Source organism: Saccostrea echinata, unplaced genomic scaffold, assembly GCF_033153115.1.
Source record: "Saccostrea echinata isolate AGI-Se365-2 ecotype Australia unplaced genomic scaffold, CSIRO_AGI_Sech_v1 ptg000054l, whole genome shotgun sequence".
Classification (NCBI taxonomy): domain Eukaryota; kingdom Metazoa; phylum Mollusca; class Bivalvia; order Ostreida; family Ostreidae; genus Saccostrea; species Saccostrea echinata.
This window is the reverse complement of record NW_026889803.1, coordinates 39,585,943-39,602,346: the sequence shown is the minus strand read 5'-3', so window position 1 is coordinate 39,602,346 and position 16,404 is coordinate 39,585,943. Positions and strand designations below refer to the sequence as shown.

At 33.8% G+C, this 16,404-nt stretch overlaps 1 protein-coding gene across 1 annotated transcript; it reads left to right on the top strand.

Annotated features, from left to right (window-relative positions):
* Positions 1 to 5,124: 5,124 nt before the first annotated feature.
* On the top strand, positions 5,125 to 15,950 carry LOC133205648 (plasmolipin-like). Its single transcript, XM_061341493.1, has 5 exons — positions 5,125 to 5,195; positions 11,395 to 11,532; positions 11,990 to 12,157; positions 13,462 to 13,566; positions 13,746 to 15,950. The coding sequence occupies exons 2-5, from the start codon at positions 11,416 to 11,418 to the stop codon at positions 13,905 to 13,907; spliced, it is 552 nt and encodes a 183-aa protein (XP_061197477.1). The 5' UTR covers positions 5,125 to 5,195; positions 11,395 to 11,415; the 3' UTR covers positions 13,908 to 15,950.
* The last annotated feature ends 454 nt before the right edge of the window (positions 15,951 to 16,404 follow it).

Here is a 16,404-nt window from a genome sequence, read left to right as displayed (position 1 = left end):
AGGTGTTTTGGTGCTGGACAGGACTCTATTATAATTTTTATTCTACTGAGAGATGTTATTCCTCTTTTCTATTCACCTTTTATAATTTATCATAATGTAATTGAAAGATCAATTGAATAAGAGAGCTATTCATGAATTTTCATGATATATAATACTGTGACAGTGACAAATTTGGGTAAGCACAGGGAAGTAAATAGATCTACTTTAAGATTTCTTATTGAGTACTGGACTGATTATTTTGTTGTTATCTGATCAACCTATTTCGATTGCAGCATCCGTCATGTTGTCATTGTAAATTTTGCATTTACTACCACCCGGTAAATTTAAAAAAAAACTACCAATTTTGTTGGGATCGAGATAACGTGTACATTCTTTTTGAAATAAATTTTTAAAAGTGACTGAGAAAATTTGACATTTTACATTCACAGGGAAATATTAATCCAAAATTCATAATAGGAAAAAATCAGCCTTTACTATTTGTATGTGCTTTTGATATATTGAATCAGTTTTATTTTTAGATCGTTCTATATAAGTTAATACAACACAGTATATAGGGGTTGATGTAGAACGGAAAATAGCTCCGCCTACACCTGTCCTGTTCTGTATCAATAGCAAATACAAAAGAAAAATACCGCCATCCACAGGCACTTGGGGTCTGGACCCCCCCCCCCCTTTTCCATTTTTTTTTCTTTTTAAATATGGAGTCGATTCACCTTTTTCCTATTTTTGTATTCTAATATGCACTATATGTTATCAATAATGTAACTCTTTTGTCTCTATATGCTGTTTTTAAATATACCGTTTTCGACTGATACATAAAAGGCACTTGGGGTCTGGACCCCCCCCCCTTTTCCATTTTTTTTTTCTTTTTAAATATGGAGTCGATTAACCTTTTTCCTATTTTTGTATTCTAATATGCACTATATGTTATCAATAATGTAACTCTTTTGTCTCTATATGCTGTTTTTAAATATACCGTTTTCGACTGATACATAAAAAGAGAGAAGGCTTGCAACTCTTTTCTCATCGTCTGCCTCACCTCGCTTAAACTTCGCCTGATTATTTATCGAAAGAATAAGAAAACATGGAATATGCATACATCAATAAATTCGTTATACATTCTTCTTTCTTTTCATATTTCCATTTAATTTTTATGTGCCCCCGATTTGTAAATATTTCGATTAAATCATCCGCATCTAGGGTAAATTTTGTTGATGTGCACCAGCTGGGACGGAAGTGCAATAACGGTAATTCTAACTTTATAAATGTTCTGCATTAAAAAAAAATTCCAGGCTTTGTAATAACAATATTGTGGAATTTGGTTGTCTAGGTCGTCTATTTAAAGTATAATCTTCATCCATTAAAATTTTTCTAGTTAAAGTTATCTTGTTATTCACAGAACTTACCGTTACATGTTATATGAAGAGAAAATTCGGGATGTTTTCCTTCTCGCATTTAATGTTCCGAATTACATTACATGTAATGATGATACCCGAAAATACCGGGCACTTCCGTCCCAGCTGGTGCACATCAACAAAATTTACCCTAGATGCGGATGATTTAATCGAAATATTTACAAATCGGGGGCACATAAAAATTAAATGGAAATATGAAAAGAAAGAAGAATGTATAACGAATTTATTGATGTATGCATATTCCATGTTTTCTTATTCTTTCGATAAATAATCAGGCGAAGTTTAAGCGAGGTGAGGCAGACGATGAGAAAAGAGTTGCAAGCCTTCTCTCTTTTTATGTATCAGTCGAAAACGGTATATTTAAAAACAGCATATAGAGACAAAAGAGTTACATTATTGATAACATATAGTGCATATTAGAATACAAAAATAGGAAAAAGGTGAATTGACTCCATATTTAAAAAGAAAAAAAATGGAAAAGGGGGGGGGGGGGTCCAGACCCCAAGTGCCTGTGCCGCCATCGTGTCACAATACATGTACATTCAATTTTGAGAATTGAATTGGTGCCAGTGGCAGGCATAAAAGAAGGTGTAAAATTGGCATCACTAGCCAAGAGTTGCGATAAGGAGATACGACAAGACTGGAACGTTTGGCTAGCGTAGCTGCGGAAAACTTGGCTGAATAAAATTCACAAAAGTCAGCTGTTTACAGAAACACAAGGGAAAATAGCGCCGCAAGTATGAAACATCGTCTGACATGTAGAAAATAATTAAGAATCCAAGCCGAATTAGATTGACTAAAAATTATCCATTCAAGTTGACTGTTCCCATAGTGATATACAAGATAATAGAAGAAGAAGAGAAGGAGGAGGTCCATATGCCACAGCGCTCACCAGAGTAACCAGATTTTAAAAAAAAAAAAATATCTCCCTTTTTATTCCAATGAAAAATTGTAAACAAATGTAATCCCTTATTTAAGCCCCTCCCTAACACCAGAATCTACATACTTGGAATTTTTGCATATTAATACATGTAATATGATTTAGTGTGACCCTGCTACTTGAAAAGATTTTTTAAAAAATTCCTACAATTATTTATCTCCACTTGAAAGAGGCTTTGGTCCTTCATTGCTATTGACAAACAAGTTGATGAAACAAGGATGTCAACAGTCTCGTTTAAAGCCATCATTTCGCAATTTCTATGGTCGATACAATGAGCTTGTCAGCAAATACAATCTATCATTAAGTCGAATTCTGACTGACGTTTTTTATATACTAAGTGTTAGGCCATTATTTAAACACTGAATTGTCTACGGAATTTTCCGTTTGCCCCATCATTACAATGAGCACACGGCGGGTGTGACCGGTCGACAGGGGGTGCTTACTCCTCCATGGCACCTGATCCCAACTCTGATGTTTTTTAAAAGTCAATGTTTGTTCTGCTCCCGATTTGTATTGCTTCAGAGGACTTTTGAGTTTGATTACTGTTCGTTCTCTCCATAATTCATTTGAATAAATCAGAATCTGAATCTCATTCACCCCGTTTCCAATCTGGAGAAGAAATTCAGAATGTGAAAAGTTTATATATATATAAAACACGGCAGACAGAGATGTGCGTCGATCACTTTTCGAACAGAGAAACTCGCGAAAATACTGATCAAAGTTCTTGTAATTGTTTGCTTCATAATTTTCGTCCGTTATTATAACCACTTTCTCTATATCGTTTAACACACCCTGCTCCACATCCCAGTTGCATTCAAAAGCCGTTTGAGTTCATTTTCGGAGGTTTGTGCTAAATCGCAAAACTTTCACAAACAAGAGGCCCAGGGGCCACATCGCTCATCTGAGCACTCTGGCTAGGAAAAGAAGAAACCAGTTCAGTCTTGAGAAGTTTAAATATAAAACTAGTTCGGGGGGGGGGGGGGGGGGGTAATTTGAACTAACTTGAATCTATACTTGATAGTGATGCTTTTGAATTAATATGACAAATGATGACTTTGCTGTTCTAAAGAAGAAAATTTTTACTTATAGATCCTTTGTATTCCTTTGTATAACTATGAGCCCTGTTATGGTCCCTCTATTCTCCTGGGGGGGGGGGGGGCATGATTTGAACAAACCTGAATCTACATTACCTGAGGATGCTTCCATATAAATATGACCAATCATGGCTTTGCTGTTCTTGAGAAGAAAAGTTTTAAAGATTTTTTCTAGTATATATTCCTATGTAAAACTTTGATCGCCCATTGTGACCCAACCCTACCCCCGGGGGTCATGATTTGAACAAACTTGAATCTACACTACCTGAGGATGCTTTCATATAAGTCTCATATTTTCAAGCACAGTGGTTCTTGAGAAGAAGATTTTTAAATGATGCCATTAATTTTTCACGAATTCATAATTATCTCCCCTTGGAAGAAGGTGTGGCCCTTCATTTGAACAAATTTGAATCCCCTTTACCCAAGGATACTTTGTGGCAAGTTTGATTGAAATTGGCCCAGTGGTTTTTGAGAAGAAGATAAAAATGTGAAAAATCTACGACAACGACGACAGACAATGGACAAATTTCGATCAGAAAAGCTCACTTGAGCCTACGGCTCAGGTGAGCTAATAAACTCTCCGACCGTAAACAGCGTCCAAACCCTACTTGCCGACTGGAAAATTCGTCTTGCATAACGAAGTGCTATGTACTCATTTTTTGAATTAACTGTTTCAAAATTACATCGGAATTATTTATCATAATGTTTTTAACGTAATAAAAAAGATAAATAAAACGTTATATATATATATATATATATATATACATTGTATATATATATATATATATATATATATATATATATATATATATATATATATATATATATATATATATATATATATATATATATATATATATATATATATATATATATATATATATATATATATATTCATTCGCTACAATATTTCAACACTGGAAATGAATTCTTAAACCCAGTGATTTTTAATTTTGCTTTCTGTATAAAGTCAAGTATATCAATATACGTTGTATGTTTTGTAGATAAATTATCGTAGAAGAGAATAGTAATGAACAGTCTGTTAGTACTTTTCTCTGAATGTGGCTGCCATTGGGGGGGGGGGGGGGGGGGCACTCCATGTAATTCGGAGTTAGACCATATATTGTGTTATTAAAAAAAATATTACAGAAACAAGTGTCTGTGTTGGCTACCTATTAAATTTATTCCTTACAAGTTTCTCTTCATATCTAAACCTTTGCGCTGTAACACGAAAAGTAGGCGTTTATTTTCGAGAGTTTCGCGTCATATTGCGAAAGATACAGCATAGATTCGCGTAATAACGAGAAAGTTTGTGTTTTAACTTGAACAGTTGAAAGTTTATGGTTAATCAGGTGCGAAAGCTAATAAGCGAAAAAAAAAATTACCTACAAAAATGAGCCCATTATAGACTGAATCAAAGCAAAACTAGTTTTAGCCACACAAATTTCATATCACATTTTATAACTAATCCCTATATTTTTGTATTCTTCAAAAAAGAGAAAAAACCAAAAAAAAAATCACAATTTTATTGATAATTTATAACTTCCACTTCTCAGCTTCATAAAATATCTTGATAAAAATAATTTATTTTAAAAAATCTTGCTTGATACCCAGGTATCATTTTACAGGTTATACGAAACGATATAGAACCTCATATCCGTTTTCACTTTGTGTATTGTACAGTAACTTCCGGTTGTAAACAAGAACAATTTTGGGAGGCGGTGAGAAAATTTCGTGTTGATTAAGGTATTGAACACGCACAGTTTGCATTTATTAATATAGTATGACTACTTTATGTTCATTATTTTTGTTAGTAAGACAGGATACCTTCTGTTATTGTTCAGACCATAATGATTTTATCTTTAGTATAATGAGTCACTGGAAACCGGTCGTATGACACTGTAAATTCATTTAAAACCATTTAAATAGGCCTATCTGTTTCTGTTCTGTTTTTTGGTTCTTTTTATGTTTCTTCTATGGAGAAGAAAACAATGGAATTGTAAGATCATTGTAGCTGAAAGTTATTTACTGGGTTTTTTTTACTGCTAAGTGTAAGTGCTCTAAGATGATACCCAACTTTCAACCCATCAACTTCTTTGTAGGAAAGTACTGCTGTTTGTGTTGGTGTTAATGTGTGTTTTCAACAGCTGTGTCTTTTTGGTGTATTCTTATATAATAGTATTCCCAAAATAATTTCTATACTAGGTCTTATTTCCTTTTGAACATGTGTTTTTACTCAGTATTATTTCCTGATCAGACATGGATTGATCCTTGTTTGACTTCAGTTCAACGGTTTTAGCTTCAATTGATTCAATATTTAGAGATTTTAAAAAGCTGAATTGATTGGTTGTAGCTCACTGGTCTGAAAATTTTGGGAGGATGACCAGAGAGCATGCTGAACTTTGTTTTAAAGTCTCTCCTTTAAGGTGCCACCCAAAACATTACTTATGCAGACTAGCTGTATGATCTTAATAGCACATTCTTTTTAAATACTTCTACAACATAATATTCCTCATAACTGTTGTTAATAGCTTTCTTATGTCTGAAATCATGGATATTGGTCCATTAAAAATTCTGCTTACTTATCATGTTAAATAAGTGCCATTTATTATTCCATCATAATTTAACACTCTGCATGTATCTATTCATTGTTCAGAATTTGAATCTGATTTCTGGTCAATCATTATTTCAACAAAAGAAAGTTTTTTTTAGACCTGTGAGATCAGATTCTGGTAAGATAAATCAGTTTTGTTCATGTAATAGACCCGGTTCACTGAAAGTAGTGAAGAGTGTATTCTCATCACTGAACATTAGGTAAGACTTATCTGAAGTTGCTTTTAAGAGTTTTTCAGGTCACACTCTGTGGGTGCTCTCACAGCTCTATAGTGATCAGTCTGTCTGTTTGTCTATCCGTCCATTCTATTTCATTTGTCTGGAGCATATTTTTTATCCCCTTGTCCCAGTAATGGCTCAAACTTCACCCATAGATTGCCCATCTATGAGTATGCACTTTCCTTAAAAAAATTTTTTTGATCAAAGGTCAAGGTAAAAAAATCTCTCTGTGTAAAATCCTTGGCCGGAGCATCTTTGCTAGCCAAGGGTTTCTGAAATGCCACTCTACTCACAAACCCTTGGCCTATGGTACTATCAAAAGTCAGAATTTTTTTCTTGAGTTGTGATTGGAGTCAATTGATTTTTTCTACCAATCAATAGGGTGGGATGATACAACTTTTTTGAGCCACAATATGATGTGTATTACAATATGCTTAATTAATTATAAATTCTTTTTTTGTATTGAAATGAACAGAACATATCTTCAGAAATAAGAATAATTTATTCAAAGAAGTTGTATATCTGTTGAAAAACTAAATTATTTTACACAAGTGGTGTTTTGCGATATTTTGATATTTCTTCATACGTATTGATATGCATATCATCCTCACATAGAATCGATATTATTGATATCTCAATATATCGTCCCGTCCCTACCAATCAACGAAAGCTTTTGTAAATCTATTTGGGATACATCTTGACTCTTTAGTCTCGGGAATGAAAAACACAAGTAAACAATTATCCATAAGATGATGTGCCATTCTATAAACAGCTATGGTGTCATCCACCTTCAAGCAGATATGCACATAATGTCATCAGGAATCTATATTGCAGATAAAGATTTGCTCCCTACATATTAAATAAACATCGCTCAATACCTGATTGTTAATTATTCCTTAAATACTTTCATTTTTAAATATGCTTCTTATTTCTGTCAATGAAGCAGTCTGTGCATATAAGGTAAGATTCAAGAACAGGTAACGTAAACAATCCTGACTTTTGACAGCATCATAGGCCAAGGGTTTTTGAGGAGAGTAGTGGATCAGAAACCCTTGGTTAGCGAAGATGTTGTCTGGAGTACATTTTCTTTCCCCTTGGCCCAGGTTGGCTCATACATTAATCGTGGGGTGCCTGTGGATACAGGGTGTGCAGTGACCTTGAACCATTTTGTAGATGAAAAGTCAAGGTCAGAAAATCTCTGAATAAAAAAATCTTGTTTGGAGTAAATTTTCTTTCCCTTTGGCCTAGACAGTCTCAAACTTCACCCAAATAGTGGTTAGGGGTGTGTAGTGATCTTGAACCAATTTTCCAATCAAATGTCTAAAAAATCTCTCTGTGTAAATTCAGTGTTCAGAACATGTTTCCTCTCCCCTTGGTTCAGTTTGGCTCATACTTCACCAAAAGAGTATCATTGGGTAGAGGGTGCACAATGACCTTGAACCAATTTTCTAGATGTAAGGTCAAGGTCAGAAAACCACTTTGTAAAATCCTTATCCAGAGCATATTTTCTATTCACCAATAGAGTGCCCATGAGTAGAGGGTGTGCAGTGACCTTAAACCAATTTTCTGAATTGAAAGTCAGGTTGAGAAACCTCTCTGTGTAAAATCTTTGTCATATGCATATTTTCTCTCCCCTTGGCACACTTGGGCTCATACATTACCTATACAGTGCCTGTGGTTAGAGGGTGTGCATGGCCTTGAACATTTTTTTATAGGTGAAAGGTTAAGGTCAGAAAACCTCTTTGAGTAAAATCCAGGGCATATTTTCTCTCCCCTTGGCCCTACTTGGCTCAACTTACCCATAGAGGTCCTATTGGTAGAGGCTTTGCAGTATCCTTGAGCAAAGGTTCTAGGTTAGTGGTCAAGATTGTAGCAAATCACTGTAAAATTCTTTTCTTGAGCATTTTTGACTCCATCTGGCTCAGACTTCACCCAAAGAGTGCCCTCAGATAAAGGGTCTTTCATCCTAACATCCTTTGCCAAAACTTTGCCCTTTGAGATGGACACCATCTTAACATGTTTAGTTTGAACTAATTCTGTCTCTCCACATAGAGAATCAGGTCATTCTGATCTGTCTGTACCTTTTAATGGCATCTTCACCACACAATCTAAATTATGCAAGTTATGAAGTTGTGTCCTTTTCCTTTATACAGACCTTCTTTAGGTTTCCTTAGGTTTATCTTGTTTCCTTCTTATTTAAGGTATTCATATTAAGGTTAAACATTTTGGCATGGCATTCTGTTCTCATCCTTGATATATGTCCTATCCATTTCCATCTTGTTGTTTATCATGTTAATAATTTTTTCCATGTTCACTAATTGTCTGAACTCTTTCATTCGTAATCTTTATAGATGCAGCATGTAGCAAAACCGATACTAGTATTTCATTTGATTTAAAGATCTTCAATTTAGTTTTTCTTGGAAGTAAGCTGATTGACCATATCTACATGTAGATAGTTTGTCCCTCTTCATTGCTCACAGTTGTACCTAAATAGACAGAAGCGTTAACTTCCATAGATAGTTTTCTAATTGTACAGTCTCTTCTTCATTTTGGCTGAGTTGATTAATCCTGTAGATATGGTGTTTGATGCTTCCCTGTTGTTGTGATTTTGCTACTCAACAGGAGGGCAATATCATCTGTGTAATTTAGATCAATGTAAATGGCACCAAATCATACGCAAGTTTCTGTTTTTTGTTGTATTGTTCATGAGCCAGTCAACTTCTTGTTGTTCACAATTTTGATCATGATTACTTGTTTTTCTTGAGTTCTATACTGAATTTTATGTAGAATTTTCCTAATTGATGTTCCTTGATGGACTCTATCAAATGCTTTTTCATACTGTTACAGATAGTAGGAGAAGGTTTTATCTCCATTCCATTGCTTTGATGGTGTTTCTGAGTATGTACATGTACTAGTATATCTGCTCACTCAGTGATTGCTCAGTTTTACCCCTTCACTCTCTGAAAACCATTGTCACAATAAAGATTATGTCTCTTCAGGGATCATACTCTGCTCTTGGAGAAGCTTATCTATCAGTGCTTTGTTCCAGTCTTGTTGAGTACTTTTTCTCTCCATATTTTATTAGTTGTCTTATGTTTTTATGACCACATAATTAGTTAAAGAATTTCATGACCTTCAAGTTTGACCTACTTTTGAAAAATTTTAACCTTGGCCATAACTATTGAATGGATGGTGCGAGGGCTTTCATATTTCTCATGCATATTCCTTGTGACAAGATCTTTCTTTAGGTACCAACATTTTTGACCTCATGGCCTAAAGTAGGAGTTTGACCTACTTTTAAAAAACTTCAACCTTAGCCAAATGAAATGTCATATAGGGACATCAGTGTTTCATAAACACATTTTGTTTTTGTGTCTGAATTTAAAAGTTCTGCAATAGTACATAGGTGCCTGTTTGGTGGCATTTCTAATCTCAATTCTGGTTGGTGGTCAAAGGTCAAGGTTCAAACTGCTCTAGATATAGGAAGATATTGTCCAGTATCTTGAGAACCATTTGCCTGAACAGACATCCAACTTGAAATATTGGTGCAGGTGACCCCCTATTGATTTTGAGGTTACAAGGTCAAGGGTCAAACCAGACATAGAAAGATATTGACACTCAGTATCTTTGAAACTCTTTGCTTGACACACAGACTTGGTACACTGGTTCCCCCTGAGGAATAGATGCCACCGTAGATTTTGAGGTCACAAGGTTAATCACTGTATGTTTCTCAAACATTTCTTGTTTAGTTAGCATTTTAGACTTCAACTCTTCAGATTGAGTGAAAGCAGAACAAAATGATCTACATTAAGAGCTAGTTGGAATGATGCTTAGGCATTTTATTTTTAGATTATATCATTTGTTAAAATCCTCCACTTGTAAATTTATTGATAAATAACATATCAAGAAAAGTGGGGAAAGGAAGTAACGAAGAGTTCCTGTTGAAGAAGTACTAAAGGAAATTGATAAAGCACTATGTATTTATCATCAAACTAATAAACAGGATTTAGTGTTTGTTATGTCATTTAATGTGTCTGCATAGTATTTAGAGGTTGATATTTATTAAATAGAGAATCAATACATTTTTAAAAACAATATTTAACAACCTAGTGAGTGCATTTCTTATTCCAGCTAGAGTAAATTAAAGGTTTGTAACATAAAGTAGTTTGGGTGAATTCATTGTGTAAAGTAGCAAGTGTATAGTGTATACATCTACTTCAGTTGTCCTTGTTCAGATAATACAAGATTTTTTTTCATGCTAACATGACTATATAAAGTATATGAATATAATTTATACATCACAATGAATATATATGTTACTGTAGTATTGTCATGAAAAAAAAAACACACAAGAATAATACATGTTATGTTCTTAAATTTCATTTCAAAAGTTTTGATTTGATATTAGATATAGCATAGAAATTGTTGAGCAGTGACTAGTGAAATAGAGTAAGTCTTGCGTAAAAGTTGACCGTACAGGCCAGCCTTAGCTAATGATAAACACAAAGTGTAACATAACCCCAGGTGATAAAAGGTGGTGTTCATTTCACAGGTATAGTCCGTGTGTTTTAAGAGATATTTACAAAATACAAATTATGCTGAATTTGTTTGAAACTTGTTGGATGACACATTTCATATAAACTTTTTTAAAATTTAATATGGTTATATGCAATGTAATCTTGAAATAATGAAACATAAAAACAATTTCAACTTATTTTCTTAATACATGGACGTAAGCAGTATCTAAAGAAGATTGAAGTACAACAAGATTTTCAAACAGGTTTTATCAAAGTACTGGAAATTCATTTTTGATGTAATACATCCAATATATAAATGCTTTGCAATGATAAACTGATTTCCTTGTATGTTCATTTTATCCTACCCTGCCTCCCACACACACACAATTACTTGAGAAGGCTATATAAGAAAGTTTAAAAAAAATAATGTGACATCCATATATTCATGTCAGAATCCTCAAGGTGTTTAGTCTAGGCTCAGGTTACAATTAAGTAAAACCATAGCATTTTTGCTATTAGTTTGACACCCCATCACATTTTTCCTGAACAGTAAATGAATGCATTCTTATTGATCAGGGGGATCTTGTTCTTTGTAGACAGAGTAGAAAATATCCAAGATGAGTACAGAATATGTAGAGAGAACAGAGACTACCACCACCTCTGATGGAAGTGGTATATCTTTCCAGAGTGGCTTCCTTCGCTCTCTGCCAGGGTACCTTAAAATTGCAGAGATGGTAGGTATATAAGTAGTGGTTGTACTTTATATGAATAGGAATGACCTTCCTTGTTTGTATGTGACTTATTGTACTTGATAACTTATTGGACCTGAGTTTGCAAAAAAAAAAAAAATTGGAGAAATCTTTTAAAGATATGGATTTGTGTAGTTTGAATTTTACCATCAAAGGACATGTAGACATCAGAGAGGTGATTTCTGCCTGATGTGTATCAGCTCTGTGTAGCACCATTCAAGATTGCATATTAACAGATCTGTTCAGTAGACATTTAATTTGAATAGAAATTCAAATATAAATAATAAAAATACTATATGTACTGTATAATTACAGAAAACTTTAGTTAGTCCATACCTCTGTATTTATCTAACCTGTGGTTATTTCTTACATGTAAAAGAAGGAAGTATTATGAATTCATAAGTACCTCTACATGAAGATTATTTTTGTTTGATAATTGTAGGTATTGGACTTGATTGCCTTCATCTGTGCTTCAGTGGACTGGTGGGTTCCTCTGGGACAAGGCTGGGCTCAGTTTGTCTTCATATCAGCTCTGATAACAACTCTCATCTTTTTTATATTTCATCTCTTCAATGTTTTCTCCAAGCTCCCAGGCCCATGGATATTCATTGTAAGTTTTGCTTATATGCATTCATTGTCACAAGCCGCTGGTTTTGTGTCCATTCTATTTCCACAGGCACTCAACCAATGAAATAATGATCTGATGCTTCAAGTCAGAAATCATATGTCCAGTGAAAGTGAAGGGTCATTGCCATGGATGTGTAGAAGTGATTTGGAAATCTCAACTGCTTGTTCCTTAAGCATTTTACCCTAGATATCTCAGAAGTTTTTTCTTGGTCCCTGGTTTGAGATAATGAGGTTTGACTGTATATAGGTAAAGGGAAAGAAGGATGAAAATTTCATGGTCTCTGCCTCCCTGGGACCTGAGGGGTCTGACCAAACCCATTAAAATTCATGCAGTCTTCAAAAATCCCCTTCTTTGCTCCTGGAAATCAAGCAGTCAAAGTGTTGGAATGATTAAAATAAGCAACGAGTCATTTATCATAACTGTGAATTGAATTTATAAAGTTATGTTGGTCCTATATTGAAAATGCACTATATCTTAGAAAATCTTATTTATTTCTAGGCATTAAGGAGGCAAAATGTTTCCATGATTATAATGAGCAATGAGCCCTTTACCAAAATAAATGTTTGCATGACAATGAGTACTTAATCCATTACCAAAATTGTAAAGATCCAGGGTTTAAGCATCAGGATAGGATTAAGTTTGTCATATCTGGAAATTGCATCATCAAAAATCTTTTTTTTTTCTTTTTTACCTCAGAACATTAAGTAGGCAAACTATATGAATAAGTATGATAAGTGACTAGGCTTATACCAAGATTGTGAAGTCATTTCTTCTCAGTCCAGAATTCAGGCCTTTATGTACATCAAATTTGAATATTTATTATGAAGTGTACCTTTGATAAATTTTTTCCTGGACAATTAGCAAGCAGACTTACCCGGTAATGCATGGAGTCAGTAAGTTTATTTAACATTTACCAAATCTGTAAAATGAGTGTTCCCATAGGTCAGACCCCAGGATGTGGCTAAGTCCATTATTTGAAATGCACTTTATTTTTTAAAAGATCTTATCTCCTAATCATCTAAGAGCAAACTTCAGGAATATTATAGTGAATATAACAGTCCTCACCAGTTCATAAGAATTTAAGCCACATGAGTTCAGAGTTCCTTTTCTTGGTGGGGCTTAGTTGGTCTTATCAAGGAAAACTCGCTTGACAATCAGAGCCAATGTTTAAAAAAATTTTATTTCAAAATTAAAAAAAAAAATGCTTTGCTGTTGTGTACGGAATACGGTGCATTTATAAATGTACTGTATACATGTAATAAATCAAATGTTACATGCCTTTACAGGAGTTTGTATATTATGTGGTGTACTGCGTTCTCATCTTTATTGCTGTCATTGTCTGCCTGGCCAGGGGAGCTCAGTATAGCCACGGGGGAATTATTGCAGCCACGGTAAGTATGAAGGGGAGATGCAAATTTCATCCAGGATGATGCAAAACATCTGTCTGTTTGATTGACTGTAAATCAGACACCTTAAAAATATTAGCCTGTGTCAATTATGAACAATCTTGTGGGTGCTTATTTAAATGGAATATTTTCATTGACATATGACTGTTTTCATCCTTCATCAGGTTTTCGGAATGGCTGCATTGGCCGTGTACATCATAGACACCTGGTTCATGTTCAGGAACTGGCAGTCATCTAGGCATGCTGGAACCTCAGGAAGTGGTACCAGTGGTACCACCACCACCACTACCACCCACACCACTTACGAAACTAGAACCCAGTACTAAAATATCAGGGTCACTTCAACATTCCTCAAATATGAACTATGAAGGATGAAGTGAAAGATCTGAAACAAATTTAGTTTTGATTATTTTTTTTATAGAATTACTAATCTGTTGTTATTATTATATTTTTACCATCCAGGTACCTTGTTGCCATTTTCTAGTTTATGTGTTTTGTTGATGAAAAGAGATTAGACAAAGATTTAATTTTGTGGTGATTAGTTTTTTTTATATGTTAATGCGACATTTATATACATGTACGTAAAATTTCTTTCCTTATCATTTCACTCGGGCAAATAGGAATTTATTATGAAAATTCTGTATTGACTTTTTCCTTGCGTAACATCAGAGAGCTAGATTGGTGATCAATACAGAAGTTGTGAAAAAAAAATCAATGTTGTTAAACAGTAGTTGTCACAAACCACATGTTACCATCAGATTAATTTTTCTTTATTGGTAATTAGAAAACCTATTTGTAGGGGGGGGGGGTTAAAAATGTCAAAAATCAATTGATATGTGGTGACACTGGAACAAAACATTTGTTAGCTGTATGGCAGGGTTCTGTTTAAGCAGACTAAAAAGTTTTTTTAAATGACCTTATGGAATGTTGTTAAAAACTGACAAAGACATATTTTAAAGAGTGCCATGAATTTCCACCTGACCTTTTCTCTCAGAGGTTGTTCAAATAAGTGATTTTTCTTTCTCTTTTTTAATGTTGATTGCATGATCCCTGCATCAAGACTTTAGGTAGATGGCTTACTGGTAGACAAAGTTTATTATCCAAATTATTGTAGCTCTTGAAATTATGTATAACAATAGAATACAATATAATATTGTATTAAATATACATTGTAATTTGTGAAGGGAGGGATTTCTCCATTGGGTATTGTATTGCTGTTTTTGGTGCTAAAGCAATTAAATATTAAAGAATACTGTAATTGTAGGCAATTTATGTTCAAGTACTTGTACTACTTAAGAGAAAATATGAAAGGAACAAAAAGGAAATCTTCATTGTATGAAATAATCCCTTGGAAAATTTCACTCCCTTGCATAAATGCACAATTGTGATGTACATCATAAGTCAGATATATATATGTTGTATAGAGTCTTTGCTATACATGTATCATATTTATGAATGAATGTTGTATAATCTTGATGAGAATATATTTAATGTATAGGATGTATAATAATTTCATTAAAAATCTCTCTAATTATTGCATAATGAACTCTGTAGACAGTGTGGTGTGTATTAGTTTATTTAGTTTTTTCCTGATAAAAACTAAGAGCTGTTTAATAGGAGGAAATTTTTTTTATGATAAACAAGAATGTCATTACACAAGAATGTCCTTTCAATGTGGCAAATAATATTCTGAAATTTTAATATGTTGATACCATTAGAAATTCTCAAGCAGAAGTATAAAAAGGAAAAAAAAAATCAACGATGTACATTATTGCTTACTAAGAAATTAAAACTTTACAAATTTCTCCCCGTTCTATCTACTCTTAAAATAATGAGATTTAAAGCCATTTACAGAGTACATAGGTGTTTAGGGATGTGACCCCCCACCCCTTTCGTGTTCCGTACCTTAAGGGTTCTTTGACTTTTTTAAAATAAATATTTTTCTATGACAAATTCACAAAGTATTACAACTGAAAAATCCAAAATATAACGTAAAACTAGCCTTTTATAAAAATTCACACTCTGATACTAAAAGAAAACGTTCTCTTTTAGTATCAGAGAGTGTGAATTTTTATAAAAGGCTAGTTTTAGGTTTTATTTTGGATTTTTCAGTTGTAATACTTTGTGAATGTGTCACAGAAAAATATTTTATTTAAAAAAAAGTCAAAGAACCCTTGGGATACGGAACACGAAAGGGGGAGGGAGTCCCGTTCTCAAGCACCTGTGACAAAGTTTTGCTATTTTATCTTAATAAAATTCTCTGGCATAGTGCAGCTGTTCTTAAGCAGGTGTTGGTGTGTATATCATTAACCCTTAGTTGTGTGTTAAATGAGTTAAACCGGTATTCAATAAAAACCAAAAAAGTCTTAGCTCAGCTTCTTTTATCCTTGAAACCGAACACCTTTTTGTTTTTTTTCCAGTTCGGTTGATCTTTAAATGCAGTAAAATTTTGTCTAAGAAATACAAGGTCTGGGCAGTTTGGCTGCAGAAAAGGTGTTAACCATGACCAGTTGGAAGTTTGTGATTGTTGCTTGCTTTTAATCGGTTACTTGTGATCCTAGAGAAGAATATACTTTCTGCCTCCTCTGAATATTCACAGGTCTCTTAAACAAAAAAAAAATTTCATGTTACAGTGTAATTTAGGGATCCAAATGTATTGAAATCCTGTAACATGGTGGGTAGATGTTTAATGACGCGCACTGGTAAGTAGATACTGTTCCCTTGTGTCGTTATTCATCCGTATCAAAGGTTTGTGTATCATATGTCCACACCCTTCGAAATTTAACTTTGCTCGCTATCATTGTAAGAATGGACTGAAACTTT